The sequence below is a fragment of the Chlorella variabilis genome (genome assembly GCF_000147415.1).
Source record: "Chlorella variabilis unplaced genomic scaffold CHLNCscaffold_3, whole genome shotgun sequence".
NCBI lineage: Eukaryota > Viridiplantae > Chlorophyta > Trebouxiophyceae > Chlorellales > Chlorellaceae > Chlorella > Chlorella variabilis.
The window spans coordinates 2,361,605-2,376,840 of NW_005435085.1; the positions used below are offsets into that span (position 1 = coordinate 2,361,605).

The window sequence follows — 15,236 nt, forward strand, 5'->3', positions numbered from 1 at the left end:
CTCCAATGCAGGCGGTGAGCATGAGCAGGCCGGTGAGGCCGACGTAGGCGGCCTTGGCGGGCGCGGCGGCGGTGGCGGCGTGCAGCACCCACAGCGAGGCGGCATAGCCCAGCGCCTCCCACACGATCAGCGGGATGAGGAAGACCAGCGCCGCCACGTAGGTTCCGACAAGGGAGGCGGCGGCCAGCACCAGCAGCACGCAGCCGCAGAACCAGGCGATATTGACGAGGGTGAGCGCGCGGGCCAGGCGCCCGGGCGGCGCCGCCGGGCGCTGGATCGCGGCGGCCAGCGCCCCGGCGGCGAGCTCCTGCAGCTCGCCGGGGGCTGCCCCCTCCTTGCCCAGCTGCGGCAGCAGGGTGAGCAGCTGCAGGTGCTTGCGCGCGGCCAGGTCCCACAAGACGCCTGCGTCCGGCGGCGCCGCCGCCGCCTGCCGCAGCGCCCGCCACTCTGCCAGCAGCTGGAAGGCGGCCAGCCGGTCGGATGGGGCCAAGGCTTGGAACTGTGGCAGCCATGACGGTTCGAGAGTCGCGCAGGCGCTGGCAAGCAGGAACAGAAGAGAGAGAAGGGTGCAGGGTGAGCTCGGCATCGTGAGCACGTCGCAGTTTGTATGATACTGGTTCCTCCTGGGCAGGCACCAACGAGGACGCGGCCTGTTCGCCGGTGCCAAAGTTGTGGCTGGCAGCACCTGTCCTGCTGTGCAGCAGTACCGGGCTGCTTGGCCGTCGCCCCTGCCATTCGTGGCTCGCTACCGGCGATTGCGTGAGGCGAGCACCTTCCCTCCAAAGCCCTGTTGAAGCCGCCGCCCGATCGCTCGTCTGCTGGAGCAGCGGGGGCGCGCCTCTCCTTCATTTTTCATCGATTCGGACTGCGCACATCTACATGGCAGCGCCCTGAGGCCCGCCGCGGCCCGGAAACTCAAACGAAAACTGTGCGGATGGCTGAGCAATCGGCAGTCAAGCGGTTTGAGGAGCTGTCGTCGCAGGTGGGGAGCGACTGGGGATGCTGCACCGGTGCCCGCTGCTGCCCGCCGGTGCCCGCCGGTGCCCGCCGCCGCCGCCTCACCGCGCCAGGCGCCGCCTTGCTCCCGCCGCGCACCTCGCAGTGGGAGAAGTATGAGCGCAAGGTGGTGGAGCGCTGCTCGGAGCAGCACAATGCCATGTCCAAGTCGGCAGGGCTGCTGGACAGCGTGCGCACCCGGGTTTGGCACGCCGGCGGCCGCCGCGGCCGCCAGCCTTGGCGCCGGCGAGCCGCCGGCGTGCCAAACCGGGCGCGACCCGCTGGTCACGCCGCGCGCCAGCCTGACGGCGCCATCCGGCCTGCCGCCCGCCACACAGGCGGCCTCCAGCACGGGCATGGCATCGGCGGCGGCAGGCCCGGCAGCCGCCGACACGCCACGCTCCCTCAAGGAAAACCTGGGCGCCGAGCTCAACCGCAGCGCCGTGTTTGGGGCGCCGCCGGCCGCGCCCACCCCCACCAGCAGCTTCGCGGCGGCCGCCGCTGCGGCGCTGTCCGCGGGCGGCGGCGGGTGCCGCCAGCACTCGATGCTGCAGCAGGCCTCCAATCTCTTCTTGCAACAGGTGGAGGGAAATCGGCGGAAGTACAACACCAAAGTCGAGGCCCTCAAGGGGGGTGGTGCCTCGTGCCTGCTTCCTGCTGCCTTGCTGGCGCGCTTTGACGGTGGTGGCGGCCCGGGGGCGGCGGGCGGGGCGCTGCCGCCTTTGGGGCATGGTCCGGGCGGGGGGCCCAGGGTGGTGGGGTTCCCCCCCGTTTCGTTTCCTTGTCGGTGCCTCCTGCTCAGCCGGTTGCGGATTCGGGGGAATCCCCCCGGGACCGGCCCTTGGTGGGGGTCAACTCCCCCAGCGTCCCGGCCCTTTTTGGCCGCGCAGGCGGAGGTGGAGGGCCTGTCAACGCAGCGCCACAGCCTGTCCGCCGAGGTGCAGACGGCGGGGGCGTCTGCCAAGGCGCTGAGGGTGCAGGTGGCGGCCTCGCAGCGGGAGCTGGAGGCGGTGACTGCAGACCTGCAGCGGGCTCAAGGTCGGCTGCAGTCCCTGGAAGCAGCGCAGCGTGCAGAGCAGGAGCGGTACCAGAAGGAACGCGCGGCCGGGGCGGCCGCCGCCGAGCGCGAGGCCGCCGCGCAGCGGCAGCGCCTGGCTGCCGAGCGCGAGGCGGCCGCCGCGGCTGCGCGCCAGGGCGAGGAGGCGCTGGCGCGGCAGGCGGCGGCGCTGGAGGCGAGGGCGGCACGGATCGAGGAGCAGGGGCGCAGCCTGGTGGACCGGGATGCTGAGCTGGCGGAGAAGGAGCGGGAGTTTGAGGGGCAGGTGAGTGAGGGGGCTGGCTGAGGGCGGCTGCGCTGGGCGGCACGCTCAGCAGGGACGCCTGGTTTGCATGCCACGGCAGCCACGCCTGTGGCTCTGTTGCCCAGTCCACACGCTGCTGTTGCGCCGCTGCTGCTGCACGCACGCCGATGTCGACTGTTGTTGCCACCTGCGCGCCGCCTGCGCCGGCCTGCAGGTCAGGGAGATCACTCGTTCGCTCAAGGAGCGGGAGGCCAGGGCGCGGGAGGCGGAGGAGGTGGCGGCGGCCCACCTGCAGCGCGAGAAGCGCCTCATACAGGCGGAGTCAGACTTGCTGCAGCGAGAGCAGGCGGTGGAGCGGGAGCGAGGCGAGGCAGCCACCAGCCGGTCGAAGCTGGAGGCGGCGTGGGCCGGCCAGCGGCAGGAGGCGGCGCGGCTGGCAGAAGCGGGCCGCGCGCTGGAGGCGCAGCAGGCCGAGGCGGCGGAGGCGCTGGGCGGACGCGAGGCCGCGCTGGCGGCGCGCGAGGAGGAGCTGGCAGCAGCGATGCAGGAGTTTGAGCGAGAGCGCGAGGCGCAGGCGGAAGCGGATGAGGAGCAGCGGCAGCGCACGCTGGCGGAGCTGCGGCGCCTGGACGAGGGCATCGGCGAGGCCATGGGCCAGCTGCGGCAGGCGGAGGAGGAGGCGGCGGAGATGCGGCGGCGGGTGCAGGAGGTGCAGCGGGAGGGCGCCGAGGCGGAGGCGGCGCGCGACAAGGCGCTGCTGGCGCACACGGCTGCGCAGCAGGTGGGTCGGGGTTGGCTGCGGGGCGGGGCTTGGTTCACCTACAGAATCCGAGTCAGAATCACCAGCAGGGCGCCGTGCATCCATCAACAGGGACCGGCATGATGCCCCTGCGCCCCTGTGGCTGCAGGCTGCCCGGGATGTGCAAGCGGCCATGGAGGAGGCTCTGGCCACTGGCAGAGAGGAGGTGGAGAAGGTTGGTGGCAGCCCCTTGCTGCTGGTGCCGCTACTCGTCGACGAACCAGCATGATGTGCCCTTGTTGTGCAAGCCGTGCCCGCGCTGTCAGGCAGGATGCCGCTGCCCATGCTGCTTCGCACGGCATGGTGCTTGATGCTGTTGCTGCTGCTGGTTACGCTGGCTGCACCGCAGGTCAAGCAGCGGTACGATTCCATGCTGCAAGAAATGGCGGCCTTCCGCGCCGAGCGGCAGCAGTGGGAGGAGGGCCAGGCGGCAGCCGAGCGGCGGCTGGCGGATGAGCGCCAGAGCTTTGAGGCAACCGCCAAGTCACAGGTGGGCGCCTTTAGCTTGTGTGTGTATGCATGAAGCATACCAGGAGTGCAGGAGTGCGGGGAGGCCGCATGGAAGTATAGGAGTATCCCATCAGCTTCTGCCGCGCCGGCATTTTGTCACTGTCGTCTTCTTCGGTTACCCATCTTCTGACCTTCCGGCTGCACGCACACCGCCGCCTGCAGCGCGAGCAGCTGGAGGCGGACCGCGAGCAGCTGCGCTCCGACTTTGAGCAGCTGGTGGCGCAGCAGCAGGAGCGGGCCGCGGAGTGGGAGGAGGCGGCCAAGCAGGAGGAGGCAGCCCTGGGCCAGCACAAGCAGGCACGGGCTGCCGCACCCGTCTGCACTCTGAGACCTATGGTCTCCAAGCAGCCTCTGCCTTTAGGTCCCTGTGCTGGCCTGTTCATTGTCGAGAAGCTCCGCCGGCTGTGGAAGGTCACCCCTTGGACCCCTGCTGCCCGCTTGTTTGCTCTGCTGCAGGAGGTGGAGGCGGCGGAGCAGCGCCTGCAGCGCCGCACGGAGGAGCTGTCGGGCGTGGAGCGGCGCATTACGGCGGCGCAGCAGCGGCTGGACGGCGAGGCGGAGCGCCTGAGGAAGGCGATGGCTGGGCTGGAGGAGGAGGGGGCAGGCCTCAGGGTGGGGCTGGCCTCGGCCCGCGCTTGCGTTGTGCCTCTACACACAGCGCACTGTCTTTGTGTTGCAGCAGCAGCCAGCGCAAGGGCCAGGGTGCCCCCTCACCTTCCGCTGCACCTCACCCTGCCGCCGGCGCCCCCGCTGCCCTGCCGGCCCCGAGCAGGAGCGTGCCGATGAGCTGGCGGCGCGGGAGGAGTCTCTGGAGGCCTGGAAGGCGCAGTTCAAGGCGGAGGCGGTGCGCCAGATTGCGGAGCGAGAGCGCCTGCTCACCGAGTGGCAGGCGCGGCTGGACCGCCGGCAGGCGGAGATCGAGGAGGGGGCGCGGGGCGCAGAGGTGGGTGGGGGCCTGTGCCAGCTGCCGGGGAGCCCTGCTGGCGGCAGAGGTGCTTGCTGGTCTTCTAGACCTGAAGCCACGTCGGGTTGTGGCCTGCTTGGCTGTCTCGTTGCATGATCGCCAGCTGGCCCACACACGCACGCCTGCCGCTGCCGCAGAAGACGATTGCGGCGCGGGAGGAGGCGTCTGTGGCTCACGAGCGAGCCGCGCTGCAGGGCGCACAGGAGCTGGAGGCGCGGCTGGCGGCGTTTGACTCCAAAGAGAAGAAGGCGCTGCGGGTGGGTGGGCAGCATGGGCCGCGGGCCCAGCGCAAGCGCCGCACTTGCTGCAGATGCGGGTTGCGGGGCTGCCAGGCTTGCGTGCAGGCGGCTGGCGGCACGCAACACGCAACGCTCACTCTGCAGCAGAGGCAGCCAGCAGAGCACGGTCTGCCGCATGCCCCTCCATTCGCCCCGGCCGCCATGTGCTGCAGCCTGCCGCATGCTCCTCCACTTGCCTTGGCCGCCCTGTGCCATCCCTGCGCCCCTGCAGGAGCTGGCGGACCGGGAGACGGCGCTGGCGGGCAAGGAGTCCAGGCTGGCGGCGCAGCATGCTGAGCTGGCAGAGCGTGGTGCAGCGCTGGAGGCGGCCAAGTCGCGGCTGGAGGCCGACCGCAGGGCGCTGGAGCAGCGGGAGGAGAGCCTGCAGCAGGCGCAGGCAGAGGTGGGGGCCGGGCGGACGGCTGCTGCCACCCCTGGTCTGGCTGGCTGGGCCCGCAGTGGCAGCCGCAGCCTGCCCGTCTGCGGCACACGCCACCTTGCTTCTTGTCCCGTTACCTCGCTGGTGGCTGCCTGTTCCAGCCTGGCCTCTGTTTTCTCACCCACCCCCACCCCACCCCCCCCACCCCGCCTGTGCAGGTGCGCAAGGCGCGCACCAACCTGGAGCTGGCCAGTTCCGAGCTTGATGACCGCCAGAAGCGGACGGCGCACAAGGAGGCGCGGGCGGGCGACCTGGAGGCGCAGGTGGGAATGGGTGGGTGGGGATTGCGGAGCAATTCAGGAAATGCCTGGTGGAAGGCAAACATGCAGGGGGGCTGGCAGCCGGGCCGCGCGACTGAGCGCCGGCAGGCGCCCCGCGCCTGGCTCCGACGCCGTCCCCGCAGCCGCTGTACATGATGTTGTGTTGCCGCCGCTGCAGGCTGAGGAGCTGCACACCCGCCTCAGCCGGCAGAGCCTGGAGCTGAGCGAGGCCATCGCCGCCGCCAAGGCGAGGGAGGCGGAGGCGGCGCAGCAGCTGAGGACGGCCGAGGGCAAGCTGCGGGATGCAGTGCAGCGGGATGAGCGGTGAGCTGGTGGGGCTGGACTGGGAGGTGGCGTTGCGCGGCCGCGCAACCCAACTCATCCCGATGAGAGCTAGCCAGGCAGCCAGCGAATGCAGGCCGGCTTGCTCGGCGAGCCGCCGCTCACAGCGCCCCTGCTCCTGCCGCCGCCGCTGCAGGCACGCCCAGGACCTGGCCAAGTGGGAGGCGGCGGTGGGCGAGGCGCGGGCGCAGCAGGCTGCGGCTGCGGCGGCGGCCCACGAGGCGCAGCGCGCGCAGCAGCTGGCGGAGGCCAGCCGGGGCCTGCTGGCTGAGCTGGAGCGCGCTCTGGATGCTCGGGAGTCCAAGCTGCAGGACAGCTGGAAGGCGCTCAAGGCACAGCTGGCCCACGTCGGGGATGGCGGCGCGGGCCTGCTGCTGCACTCGGACCAGCGTCTCAAGGTGGGGTCGGGCTGGCTTGCAGCCGTGCAAGGGCTTACACCAGCCCCTTACACCAGGGTGTCACCAGGAGGCAGCTAGCAGCCTGCTCCGTGATCCTGCTTCAGCCGCCTGCTCTGCTCCTGCTCGAGCCGCAAATGCGAGTGCTGTCCGCCCCATGCCTGCAGGACGATGCCCAGGCGACGGCGGTGGAGGCTTCGGGCCGCTCCCCCTCGCCGCTGCCCCCCGTCAACGCCTCCTCCGCCGCCTCTCCCGACCTCGTGCGCCTGCTGCACCAGCGCCGCACACAGCTGGTGGAGCGTGAGACGGCGCTGCAGCGCTGGGTTGTGGCCCTGGAGCTGGAGGCTGCACGGCAGGGCGCCGCCGCCAAGCAGCTGGCGGCGCAGGAGGCCAAGGTCGCCAGGCTGGCGTCCGAGGCAGGCGAGGGCCGGAGCTCGGCGCAGGCGCTGCTGGCGGAGGTGGCCGTGCGCGAGGAGGCGCTGCAGCGCCAGGCCGCGGCGCTGGAGCAGCAGCATGGCGCGCTGCAGGCGGAGCAGGAGGTGCAGGCGGCAGAGCGGGCCTCGCTTGAGGGCGCGGCTGCCGAGTTGGCGGCACGCGCCGGCGCCATAGGCAGGCGCGAGGCGGCGCTGGCGGCCAGCGAGGAGCAGTGGGATGGCAAGGTGCAGGCTGCAGAGGCGCAGCTCAAGGTGGGTTGTGCCAGCTGCTGATATCGTGCCGGCCAGAAAACGCGCATCCTGCTGCCGGCGTTGGCTGCCTGTCAACGTCTGCCTGCTTGCCCACGCTCCTGCTTCCGCCTGCCTCCCTCCGCCTGTCCTGCCAGGCTGCCAGCGAGGCCGCTGCCAAGGCGCAGAAGGAGCTGCATGCGGTGGAAGTGAGGGAGGCGAAGCTGTCGGAGCGGGAGAGCGCTGTGGCGGAGGCGAAGGCCAGCCTGGCGCAGCGCGCACAGCAGCTGGCCGCCGCCGAGCGCGAGGTGGCAGAGCGTGCGCAGCAGCTGGACCGCTCGGTAGCGCAGGCGGAGGCGGACCGGGCCTCTGCCGCCGCTCAGCGCGAGGAGCTGGCGAGGCAGCGCGTCGAGGTGGCAGACGCGCAGCAGGAGGCGCAGCGCAGGCTGCAGGCTCTGGACCAGCGGGAGGCTCAGCTGGCGCAGGTAGGGCTCTGCTGGATTGACGCCAGCTGCGGCGTGTGCCAAGCAGCTTGCAGCCGCGCCTGCAGCAGCTTGCATCATGCCGTGCACAGCAGCAGGCTGTGCTTTCCGCTGCCAACCCTTGTCATCTTGTCCCTCCCGCCTGCACGTGCTGCAGCTGGGCAAGTCTCTGGACGCGCGCCAGGCTGAGGTGGCTGCCGCAAGCCACAGGCTGGAGCAGTTGAAGCTGCGGGAGGCTGAGCTGGCAGGGCGGGAGGCGGCCCTCGCAGAGGAGCAGCAGCGCCTGCAGCGGGAGCTGACCGCCCTGGCTGACGGCAGGCAGCGGCTGCAGGCGGAAGAGGCGCGAGTTCCGCAGGCAGCGGCGGGGGTTGGGGAGCGGGAGGGGGAGCTGTCTGGCAACCAGGAAGCGCTGCAAGGCCTGCTGCGCCCAGGTGCACCACCGCGCGAAAGCGCCCAAGAGCGCGCGGCGGCCGTGTTTGAGGCCGAAGCGCATCTGCAGAAACGGTGAGTGAGCCGCTTTGCGCCGCTTCGGTGCTTGCTGGCAGCGCATTTCTTAGGCTCGCCAGCCAGCCACGCTCAGGCTCAGCACGCCCTTGCTGTGGTGCCTCATGTTGCCTGCCATTGATGCTGAGCACGCTGCTGTGCCTGCTGCCGCTTTCCTGTGTGCAGCTTTGAAGAGTGCGCCGCTCTGGAGTCCCGGCTCAAGGAAGCTTAGGCGCAGCTTGCCGCCGACAAGCTGGCCCTGCAGCTGGCGCAGCAGCGGGTGCAGGTGGCAGAGGAGAAGGCTGCTGCGGCCCTGGCGGCGGCGCAGGAGCAGGCTGCGCGCGCCGATTCGGAGCGCGCCTGGGTGCGGCAGCAGCAGGAGGGGCTGACCCCGCGCCTGGAGAGCACCAGCGCCCTGCAGGCGGAAGCCAAGCAGCGTGCGCGGGAGCTGTCGCAGCAGGCTGAGGAGCTGCAGTGCCAGCGCCAGCAGCTGGACGCTGAGCGCGGCAGCCTGGAGAAGCTGAGGCAGCAGCTGGAGGCCAGCCAGGCGCAGGCGGACAGGACGCTTGCGCAGGCGGCCGAGGTGGCGGCCCGGGAGCAGCAGCTGGCTGCCAAGGAGCGGGCCGTGGTTGAGCAGGAGGCAGCGCTCAGGACGCGGGAGGCGCAAGTGGCGCAGGTGGGTGCCACAGGCAGCTGCAGCAGGGCCCTGCAGGGCCACGCAGGCGGTCGATTGCTGCGGCGGCGGCACGGTGCTGCGCAGCTGCGTCGTTACTGCCCTGGCCGGCTTGGGCCTAGCATACTGATTTTGCTGCCTGCATTGCAGGCTGAGGCTGCGGCCGCCAGCGACCAGCAGCGCCTGGGCGGGCTGAGCCGGGAGCTGGAGAGCCGGGCGGCGGCAGACGGCGATGCGCTGCGGCGCCTGCAGGAGACGCTAGCGGCACAGCAGGAGGATCTGCAGCAGTGGGTTGGCGGCTGCCTGCGCCTGTCGCCTGGCTGGCCGCCAAGCGTGGACACTGGCCGGGCTGCCTGGCTGGCTGGCTGCCTGGCTGGCTGAAGGAAGTATGGCTTGATGGCAACCAGTGCTGCATGCCTCAGCTGTGCCTGCCGCGCCTGCTGTGCCTGCTGCCTGCAGGGCGCAGCGCGAGCACAGCGCCAGCAGCGCTGAGCTGGCGCTGGAGCGCGAGGCGGTGCGGCGGGAGCGAGAGGGGCTGGAACGGCGGGCGGAGGCGCTGCAGCAGGTATGCAGGGGGTTGCTGCCGCACTGTGGCACATGTTGAGTGCTGAGGCGCGCGTTCTAGCTTCATACTGTGCCAGTGTCTGCGGCAAAACACCCGAGTGCCGCCGCCGCGACTGCGTTTGGGCCCCGCAGGAGCTGTGTGTGCGCAAGGCCGCCCTGGATGACCGCGAGCAGCGGCTGATTGCTGCCGAGGCGGACCTGCGGTCGGCACGTGGTGAGCAGGAACGCGCAGCCCGGCAGCTGCAGCAGGCGCAGCAGGAGGCGGAGGCAGCGCGCGCCGAGGCGGAGGCCGCGCGGCGGCGGGCCAGCAGCGAGGCGAGCGCACTGGAGGGCCGGGCGGCCGGCGTGGCGGCCGAGGCGGCGGCGGCCTCGGAGCAGCACATGGCGGCCAGCTCGAGGCTGCGGGATGTGGAGCAGCGGGAGGAGGCGGTGTTCAGGGCGGAGAGGGAGGTGGCCACGCTGCAGGGGCGGCTGGAGGGCCAGCAGGCGGAGCTGGCTGAGAAGGCGTCGGCGCTGGCGGATGCCGCCGCGCGGCACCAGGCCGAGGCGGCGGCATTCGAGGCGCAGCGCCGCGCTTGGGTGGACGGCGAGGCGGGGCGGCGGGAGCTGCTGGCGCGGGAGACGGAGCTGCGGGAGGAGGCAGGTGAGGCACGCGGGTTTGCAGGTTTGAAGCTGGGTCTGTGGCTGTGGCTTGCGCAGCACCAGGCAGACACATGAACTGGTAACGAGTTTGTCTTGGTAATGCTGGCTTTCGGTTGCATGTCCGCCCACCATCTCCCACACTTCCCTGCACCGCCCAACGGCGCCCTGCACAGCAGCCGACCCAGCGCTGCCGCACATCCTCGCCGCCGCCCCGCCCCTGCAGAGCGCCTGCGTGCCAAGGCTGCCGCTGTGTCCGCTGAGTCCTCTGAAGCGGCGGCGCTGCAGAAGCAGCTTGTGCAGCAGGAGCGGGAGCTGGCGCGGCAGGCCGCCCAGCTGGCCAAGGAGGCTGCGGAGGTGGATGTTCGGGCCCGGGAGTCCAGCAAGCACCTGGGGCAGGTGGGAGCGGCTGCCAGCGTGGGGCGCCAGACGCAGCATCCGGCAGGCGCAGCTTCTTGTGCTGGGGCATGCTCTTGTCTATGCTTGCTTCTGCTGCCTGTCCCTTTCTCCCTGCCGCTGAGAGTCGCGGGCTATTCCCCGCCTCGTTCGCTGCAGGCTGAGGCCACGCAGGCGGTGCTGGAGCGGCGGGCAGAGGAGCTGAACGCTGCCGAAGTGCGGGTGCGGGAGCTCCAGGTGTGCAGCATGCCTGGCTGCAGGCTGTCTGACAGCAGGTGGACCGCGGGGAGCCGTCGGCAGCTCTTCTGCTCGTCACACCGCCGCCTGCTGTCCTCTAATGATGCCGCTGCTGCCTTTCCGCCGCGGCCGCCGCCTCCCGCCCGCTGCGCAGGTGCATGTGGAGCAGCAGATGCGCGCGCTGGAGGGGCGCGAGGCGGAGCTGCGCACGATTGAGGTGAGCTGGCGGGGCAGCTGCCGCTGCGGGAGACGAGCGGGCACTGCCCCCTTTCTTGTACCCATGCCGCGGTGTTGGCTGGTGCGCCCCCTGGCCCACACACATGCCCCCATGCCCTGCACCTGCTGCTGCAGATCGAGTCTAAGACGTTGCACAGGCGGGAGCAGCTGGCAGCAGAAGAGGAGCGGCGCCTGCAGCAGCTCGAGAGCAAGCTGACGGGTGCGCCCGCCGGCAGCGACTGAAGCGTGCATGGTGCAGGCCGCTGAACCTTACAGCCGCGGCGGCATGCGCTGGCCGCTTACCATGCAGCGCTCTTTCTTTCCTCCCTGCCCGCAGCCAAGGAGCGTGCCGTGGCTGAGCAGCAGGGGCAGGTGCAGGCGGCACGCGCCGAGGCGGAGCGAAAGCTGGATGCCGTCAACGCTCGGCTGCGGGGCGTGGCTGAGCGGGAGCGGGAACTCGATGCCCGCCAGCAGCAGCTTGTGCAGCAGGTGGAGCAGGCGCAGGCGGAGGTGGAGCAGCAGCAGGCCGAGGCGGCGCGGCAGCTGGCGGCGCTGGCGGCACGGGAGCGGGCCGTGAAGCGGCAGGAGGATGGGCTGGAGGGCGTCAAGGTGGGCGGCGTGCAGGCGCAGGCAGCTCCTTGAATCCGTCCTGCCCTGGCCACATCCTATCATTCGATCATCCTATCATTCTTCTGTTCCTTCTCATTCTGTTCATCCTATCTTCTATTCTTCTATAGAACTGCATGCTGCAGCGCTCTCGTCCGTTTGCTCCCAAGAGGTGCACCTCTCCCCGCTTGTCCACCCGCCGCCCACCAGCTGTGTGCTTTCCTCCCGTGTGCAGGATGCGTACGAGCGGCTGGATGCGCGGGAGCAGCGCACGCGGCAGCAGGAGCAGGAGCTGGCTGAGGCCAGGCAGGCGGCGCAGGTGCGTGTGGCGAGCTGGCGGGAGTGGGCATGCGGCATGCGCCGTGCGCGCGTGCTTCTGCTGCAGCAGCTGCTGCCTGTTGCTGCACTGCTGCTGCCTGCCCGTTCACCCGCGCCCGGTGCCGCTGCGCCTGGGTGCTGCCTGCAGGCCGACTTGCAGGCTGCCGACCTGGCCAAGCGCAGCCTGGAGGCTGAGCGGCAGGAGCTGGCGCAGCTGCGGGAGGGGCTGCGCCAGCAGCAGGCTCAGGCAGCGGCAGAGGCCGCACGCCTGGCAGAGCTGCAGCAGGTGGGGCTGGGGTGGGGCGGGATGGGGTGCACCGCTAATCATGGGAACTTCTGCTGCTGGGACGCGGAACGCTGCTGGTCCGCCTGCCTGCATGCCTGTGCCGCCTGCTGCTCTTACTGTGCCTGGCGCTGCTGAGCCGCGCCATTCGCCCGCCAACGCCATTTGCCCGCAGCGTGAGGCGCGGCTCAAGCAGCGGGAGGCCGACGCGGCGGCCTCGCAGCAGCGCCTGGCGGCCTCGCAGCAAGAGCTGGCTGATGCGGAGCACCGCCTGCGGTCTGGCGCCGATGGCGTGGCGGAGGCAATAGTGGCGGAGGCGCGGGCGGAGGCGGACGGTATCTTGCAGGCGGCGCGGGACGAGTGCCGGCGGGCAGAGGCGGACCTCCGGGCGCTGCGGGAGCAGCTGCAGGAGGCGGAGGGCCGGGTGCAGCGGCGGGAGCTGGAAGTGCAGCAGGCGGCGGCGGAGGCGCGCAGCGCGGCGGAGGCGGCGGCCGCCGAGCAGCGGCGCGCGGCCGAAGCCTCGGCCATTCAGGCAGAGAAGGAGCAGCTCCTGCGCAACAGGTGGGTCGCTGGCTGGGCGAGGACAGCTGGCTGTGTTTGTGGAAGAGGAAGCGCCGCCTGCCAGCGCAGCAGGTTGCACCATGCAACGCCGAGCTCCGAGCCGAGCACTGCTTGGCACGAGTTTCCGAGCTGCCTTGAGCGGTCCTGCTGCCTGCTGTACTGCTGTACTGTTCAGGGAGGAGGTGGCGGCGGGCAAGGAGCGGGAGCTGCAGCGGCGGGCGGCGGCGCTGGAGGGGGCAGAGCAGCGCATGGCGCAGCTCACGCGCCGCCTGGAAGCTGACCTGAAGCTGGCCGCCTCTCCGTCGGCCGCCGCAGCCGCCGCAGCCGCAGCAGCAGCCACAGCGGCTTCGAGCGGCGGCAGCCAGCCGCGGGCCGGCTCCGAGGGCTTTGGCTCTGTGCTCCACTCAGCTAGCAGCCAGCGCGGCAGCCAGTTCACGGCAGGGCCTGCCGGTAGCATGAGCACCAAGGCGCCGCTGCCCAGCAGGCTGGGCAGCCAGCCGCCGCCGCGGCAGCAGCAGGCTGCCACGCCGTCGGCGGCGGGGGCCGGCAGCGGGGCCAGCCTGGCCACGGGGGGCACTTATGCCACCCCCGCCAGCTCTCTGCTGCAGCGCTCTGCCAGCTTCGACACCCAGCACACAGCGCCCGGCTCAACCACATCCACCGCCGGCGGCGGCGCGGCGCTGCGGCGTGACAGCCTGGCCTCGTCGTTTGACGCCACGCCCGACCGTGCGGCCACCCTGGGGCAGGCGCTGCGGCAGGTGCAGGCGGCCACAGACAAGGGCGCCGGCAGGCTGCAGCGGCTGGAGGGCATCGCTCGTGCCATCGCGCAGGGCGCCGCCGATGCGGCGTCGGTCGCGGAGGCCAGCCGGGCTGTGGCGCAGCTGCGGCAGGGGCTGCAGGAGATGCAGCAGGGGCAGGTGGGTGGGGCGGGTGGGGGCATGGTGGTGGGGCGTGCCTGCCGGCCTCCCTGCCGCCGCCATCTGCCAGCTGGAGGGCCCGGCCTGCTTGCTCAGCCATTTCCCAGCCTCGCCCCTCTCCCCCTTCTGCGCCTCACCCGCCTGCTGCCTGCCTCCTCACAGGCCGCGGTGGAGCTGCAGCTCAAGTATGCCAGTAGCGCGTCGCAGCTGGCGCAGCTGCAGCCGCAGCTGGAGGAGCAGCAGCGGCTGCTGGCGGCGTGGGAGGGGCGGCTGGGGCGCCAGCTGGAGGCGATCGTGGGCATGCAGAAGAGCTCGCTGGCAGCCCGCGCCTCGGGGGGCAGCAGCAGCAGCGTGAGCGGCAGCGCTGGAGGCGCGCGCGCGGCCGTCTCGGGGACGCCGATGGCTGCCACGCCACAGAGCAGCGGCCTGCGCTTCCGCCCGGCCCCGCCCAGCGGGCATTGACACATCAACTGATTACCGTGACCCAGGCCTCCTTGTTTTATTTGCCATGTTCCTTTTCCTTCTGCTTCCTGTCATTGGTAAACTGCACTGTGCTGACCAAGCACCGGGCTGCGTCATTCGACATCAGCGTCTGTTTTTTGCAGCAGATGGGCAACTGCACAAAACAATCAGGCGCCGTCTTGCGTCCCAGCACGGCGCCAGAGGCAGTCACCCAGGCAACATGGCAAGCGTAGGCTGCCGAAGTTTCTGCCTGGCGCAGAAGGACATGGTGCAACTACCAGTGCCGGCTTGCTGGCGCTCGGGGACTGGGGGCCCTGCAACTAAATTACAATGCGGTGGTCAATTGGGGCACCCACAGCCATCTGACCGGGCTGGGAAAGATGGTGTTGCGCCCAAGGGTGGAGAGGTGCGGTTAGTGTTCAGGGTTGGCCACCACGACCGCAATCTCAGCCCCACCTCAGTCTCCCGTCCACTGCTGCTGCTGCTGCTGCTGCTGCTGCTGCTGCTGCTGCTGCTGGCCCTTGGCGGCGCTCGCAGTGCCCGGCGTGATCCAGCCCTGCTGCACAAAGAAGTCGTGCAGGCTGCAGGGTGGGGAGGAGGAGGGGTGGCGGGACATGGCGGTTGCGGGACACGCGCATGCAGACGTGGCAGGTGCTCTCATGCGCTAACGGCGCTCCGCTTGATACCTCCGCACGCAAGGCAACGCTGGAGAACTGAATGCAAAGCCTGGCCAGTTACAGGCCCTACGCGGCCCTACACGCCCGCCCCCTACTCACCGCTGCATGCGCTGCGGGTCGACTTGGAAGGGCAGGCGCAGGATATCGGCGCGCGCCACGCGGCCCCGCTGCTCCTGCAGCTTCAGCGCGGCTGCCTTGACCGCCAGGTACTGCGCCGGAAGGTACCGCTCGGTGGCGCACAGCACGCGCTCCTGAAGGGGGCAGGCCAGGGCAGCGCAAGAAATGCGACGCCATTAAGGTAAGAGGCAGGCGCGAGTGAGGCACGAGGAATGAAGCGGTGGTGGTGTGCACACACTGCAGGGGCGGCGGGCACGTTGCCAGCACGCCTGGCCGGCTGCCCAGAGAGACACCCCCCGACGCTGCAGCGCGGCGCGGGGCGTGGGCGTGGGCAGCGCCCCCGCTGGCCTCACCCGCTGTCCCAGCGGCTCTGCATCCGGCAGTGAGGTGATGTCTAGCAGAACGCCGCGCTTGCTGCAGGGTGGGGGCAGGGGCAGAGCCCGCCCGTCAGCAGAGTGCGGCATCGAGAGGGAGGTGCCGGCCACTGCTGGCAGGCAGGGCCCCATTGCCGCTGGAGGCAGGTGCCGCCACAGCTGGGCTCAGCGGTGAGGTGCACCCGGCGGCGGCAAACGGAAGCATGCATGCATGCATGCAGGCAGGCAGGCAGGCAGGCAAAAACGAGTGAGCGGAGTGCAGTGCGGTGGGGAGACGAAGGGGCA

The 15,236-nt window shown here is 71.1% G+C and overlaps 2 protein-coding genes across 2 annotated transcripts in view; one reads left to right on the forward strand and one right to left on the reverse strand.

The window, feature by feature from the left end:
- Window positions 1-934: 934 nt before the first annotated feature.
- Window positions 935-13,783, forward strand: CHLNCDRAFT_140952 (hypothetical protein; the record flags this gene model as incomplete). Its single annotated transcript, XM_005850707.1, has 32 exons — window positions 935-982; window positions 1,103-1,198; window positions 1,335-1,577; window positions 1,887-2,318; window positions 2,512-3,078; window positions 3,206-3,271; window positions 3,446-3,586; window positions 3,769-3,921; window positions 4,063-4,218; window positions 4,379-4,549; window positions 4,708-4,827; window positions 5,081-5,251; window positions 5,446-5,550; window positions 5,726-5,871; window positions 6,026-6,287; window positions 6,452-6,970; window positions 7,105-7,431; window positions 7,586-7,900; window positions 8,177-8,587; window positions 8,735-8,871; window positions 9,044-9,149; window positions 9,281-9,791; window positions 10,014-10,186; window positions 10,343-10,420; window positions 10,575-10,637; window positions 10,772-10,856; window positions 10,974-11,245; window positions 11,478-11,561; window positions 11,709-11,846; window positions 12,019-12,404; window positions 12,580-13,321; window positions 13,484-13,783. The coding sequence occupies 32 exons, from the start codon at window positions 935-937 to the stop codon at window positions 13,781-13,783; spliced, it is 7,524 nt and encodes a 2,507-aa protein (XP_005850769.1).
- A 457-nt stretch (window positions 13,784-14,240) lies between these two features.
- CHLNCDRAFT_140953 (hypothetical protein) overlaps window positions 14,241-15,236 on the reverse strand; it is a gene marked incomplete at both ends in the record, with an annotated part of 2,561 nt that continues 1,565 nt past the window's right edge. Inside the window, 3 exons of the mRNA XM_005850990.1 lie at window positions 14,241-14,364; window positions 14,560-14,711; window positions 14,931-14,991. Of these exons, the coding sequence (XP_005851052.1) occupies window positions 14,241-14,364; window positions 14,560-14,711; window positions 14,931-14,991 (337 nt within the window). The remainder of the gene's footprint in view (window positions 14,365-14,559; window positions 14,712-14,930; window positions 14,992-15,236) is intronic.